The sequence below is a fragment of the Rhagoletis pomonella genome, unplaced genomic scaffold, assembly GCF_013731165.1.
Source record: "Rhagoletis pomonella isolate Grant_MI unplaced genomic scaffold, Rhpom_1.0 Rhpom_scaffold_00001, whole genome shotgun sequence".
Classification (NCBI taxonomy): domain Eukaryota; kingdom Metazoa; phylum Arthropoda; class Insecta; order Diptera; family Tephritidae; genus Rhagoletis; species Rhagoletis pomonella.
Genome location: NW_023458555.1, coordinates 35,262,633 through 35,266,302, shown reverse-complemented (window position 1 = coordinate 35,266,302; position 3,670 = coordinate 35,262,633). Strand labels below are relative to the sequence as shown.

The 3,670-nt window shown below is 36.1% G+C and overlaps 2 protein-coding genes and 1 long non-coding RNA gene across 7 annotated transcripts in view; 2 read left to right on the top strand and 1 right to left on the bottom strand.

Moving 5' to 3' along the window:
• Positions 1–3,670, bottom strand: part of LOC118743508 (transcription factor E2f1) — a 279,469-nt gene that overhangs the window by 152,861 nt on the left and 122,938 nt on the right. The window lies entirely within an intron of this gene.
• LOC118743582 overlaps positions 1–3,670 on the top strand; it is a 49,454-nt gene that overhangs the window by 28,453 nt on the left and 17,331 nt on the right. The window lies entirely within an intron of this gene.
• Positions 518–2,237, top strand: LOC118743539. 2 transcript variants are annotated; one of them, XM_036476303.1, is made up of 3 exons: positions 518–1,099; positions 1,214–1,709; positions 1,786–2,237. In XM_036476303.1, exons 1-3 carry the CDS (start codon positions 533–535, stop codon positions 2,223–2,225), a joined length of 1,503 nt encoding a protein of 500 aa, XP_036332196.1. In that variant the 5' UTR covers positions 518–532; the 3' UTR covers positions 2,226–2,237. The 2 variants fall into 2 exon arrangements, with proteins under 2 accessions (XP_036332196.1, XP_036332187.1); XM_036476294.1 differs by having other exon boundaries at positions 518–1,709.

Here is a 3,670-nt window from a genome sequence, read left to right as displayed (position 1 = left end):
GAAGTTAGCCAAAATTAAGTTTATTTTTTACCTCCTGAGAATTAATACGTAGTTACAAAGATATATATATCTATATATATAAAAAGAAGTTACATTTCCTTGGTAATCTTATAACTCAAGAACCGCCGAACCGATTGACACAAAAAGTTTAGAGTTCTTTTCTATCTTTGAGGAGGTGGTTTGTGTGAAGTTTGATTGAAATCGGTGCAGCCGCTCCTGAGTTATGACATTTTATGTGAGTAATGGTTTCCTCTCATACGAAATGCCTGTATGGGAAAAACAACAACAAATACACTGCCGCTTATGAGCGTTTCTATTGTACTGTTGTGGTTGTAAGTGTATTATGTTAATATTAATTTGCTGTCGTTGGAATTCAGTTGACAGTTCTCTTATGTGCTTTGAGTTCTTTTATATCGTGCTCTCATTGCGAACAGACATACTTTTGGTGAGTGTTAACCATGTGTTTGTTTTAACCACGTACACACATTGAACTTTGAATTAAATTTATAATTTATTCTTGAAATAATTTTCAATGTTTTGCTTTTACATTCAATTAGTAATATACTGTACTGAAAGAATGCCACGTGCAAGACGAGCAAACATTGGCAGACGTTCACGTCAATCAAATGCTACAGCGTTAAATCGAAGATCACAAAGTGAAGAAGATCGTGTTCGACGAAATGAAGTGGAAACACAACGACACAGACGGAGAAATCAGTCGGTTAATAGTGAAGCACCAAGAAACCGTCGTGGGCGTACGTCCGTTTATGATATACGTCAAATGGAACGCGCGGCTTTCAATTACGATGCCACCATTGATTACAGCATGCATGCCTACATTGGCCAAATGAATATAGAATGTATACATTGCAAAGCAATTAAATTCAGAAACGAAACGCCTGGTATGTGCTGTGCTGGTGGGAAAGTCAAATTGCCGGTGCTAGAACTTCCGCCAGAACCTTTGCATTCATTGGTTTTTGGCAATTCACCAACGTCGAAGCATTTCCTCTTAAACATTAAAAAATACAATTCATGCTTTCAAATGACATCTTTTGGAGCTACAAATATTATAAGAGATGGATTTATGCCGACGTTTAAGGTTATTACTTCGTTTGGAATAAACAATATCATATTTAATTTATGTGCCGTCCCTGTGTTCGATGTTTTTAAAAATTCAGATCCGTTATCTACATATATTTCTCGAACTTTACAGATTCAAGGTCAAATATACCATAGAGCTGGGTCTTTGCTACCATTCCCAGATGGTGACCATCATTTTTTGCAAATATATTTTATTGGTGATGAGAATCGTGAATTAAATCAGCGCTGTGCAATTTCGACGAATACGAGAAGATCAATCGTGAATGAATTGCAAACAATGTTCCATCAACACAATGAATTGGTGAAATTGTTCAAAGTGTCACTCGATCGGATACCCACCGATGGCCACAAAATCATAATAAAAGCCGATAAAACACCAATTGGGGAGCACGCCAGACGATTCAATGTACCAACGATTGATGAAGTAGCCATTGTTGTGGTTGGTGAACAGTTTCGGCCACGAGATATTGTTTTGTATCGTAGAAATGAGCAATTACAACGTATTTCAGAACTCCATCGCTGTTATGATGCATTGCAATACCCCATTTTGTTTTGGAGAGGGGACGATGGCTATCATATCAACATACCAATGATAAATCCAACAACTGGTACATACACATTTTATTTTTGTTTAAATATGATTTTTAAATAATTTTCATACGCTAATTAATTTTTGTATTGCAGGTCAAAAATCAACGAAAACCGTCAGTGCGATGAATTTTTATTCGTATCGATTGATGATTCGCCCTCAAGAAAACAATTTTATTTTGCGATGCAATCAACTTTCGCATCAATATATCGTCGATATGTACGCCAAAATTGAAAGTGAGCGATTCAATTTCATCCGTCACAATCAAGCCCGATTGAGATCAGAGGAATACATACATTTGCGTGACGCAATAATCAATGATGCAGATGTGAATGATATCGGCCGTTTAACAATTTTACCATCATCATATGTTGGTAGCCCACGTCATATGCATGAATATACCCAAGATGCGATGACATATGTACGAAATTATGGCCGACCGGATCTATTCATCACATTTACATGCAATCCGAAGTGGGTCGATGTGTCTGATTGTTTATTTGATGGTCAGGTGCCAAAATATCGGCAGACATAACGGCCCGTGTATTTCAACAAAAATTGTAAAAATTAATGGATCTGATTGTCAAACTCCGCGTATTTGGAGAAGTGCGGTGCTTTATGTATACCATAGAGTGGCAAAAAAGGGGCTTACCTCACGCACATATCTTGATTTGGTTGGTACACAAAATAACACCTGATATGATTGATACTGTCATATCGGCCGAAATTCCAGATCAAACCATCGACCCAGGATTATTCGAAGTTGTCACAAAAAATTTGATTCACGGTCCCTGTGGTGATATTAATCGAAATTCACCCTGTATGATTGATGGCAAATGTTCGAAACGTTTTCCAAAACAATTGATTGCTGAAACAATTACAGGAGATGATGGATATCCACAGTATCGTCGACGATCAACTGAAGACAACGGTAAATCAACTGTAATTAAACTTCAAAATCAAGACGTTGAAATCGATAACCGGTGGATAGTTCCGTACTCACCGATACTGTCAAAAATGTTCAACGCTCACATAAATGTAGAATATTGCAATTCTGTAAAATCAATCAAATATATTTGCAAATATGTGAATAAGGGCAGCGATATGGCTGTTTTTGGAGTGGCTCCTGAAAATAGTCATGATGAAATTTTGCAGTATCAAATGGGGCGCTATATTAGTACGAATGAAGCTGTATGGCGTATTTTATCGTTTCCAATTCATGACAGACATCCGATTGTTGTACATTTGGCAGTTCATCTTGAAAACGGCCAACGTGTTTACTTCCCTGCTGCAAATGCCGAACAAAGAGCAGTAGAGCCAAGTTTTTATCGGCTCTTTCACCTTACCTGTATATAGGTGACCACCACAATCAAATTTTAAAAAAGTACAGAATCTTTAGAAAGTATGCTGAATGAAAAAAATCAACTAATTCAACTGTTTAAACATTTTACGAGTTCTATAAAGAAAACTTAATATGAAAAATTTCTTGCGATATAAAAAAAACATTTTATGTATGGTGGTGCGAAGCCCACTGGGTAATGCTAGTCTATATATATAAAAATGAATTGCTGTTCGTTAGTCTCGCTAAAACTCGAGAACGGCTGGACCGATTCGGCTAATTTTGGTCTTGAATTATTTGTGAAAGTCCAGGGAAGGTTTAGAAGGTAAGTAAATATGATAAAAATGCTAGGAATTTAATAAAAACAACAACTTTGTTTTTCCTTAGAAATAGGGATGGTCGATTATCATTAATTTTCGATGATCATCGATGTTGGACAATAAAAAATCGATGTTTTAAAATTGATTTTGCATTATTTAAAACATCGTTACATCTTTTTCTCGAATTTAATAATTTCTTCCCGTTATCGATGTCATTATCGACGCCATAATCATGTTTTTGCAACATGGGTAATCCCTACTTTATCAAACATTTGATGTTGCCCCCGTCATTCAGAAATCAAATTGAAAGAATAGCTATAT

Excerpts from the sequence above, each read along its gene's own strand:
- LOC118743539 (XM_036476294.1), top strand. The coding sequence starts at position 533 with ATGTTTTGCTTTTACATTCAATTAGTAATATACTGTACTGAAAGAATG. Across the intron at positions 1,710-1,785 it reads AATGATAAATCCAACAACTG|GTCAAAAATCAACGAAAACC; the intron begins GTACATACACAT and ends TTTGTATTGCAG.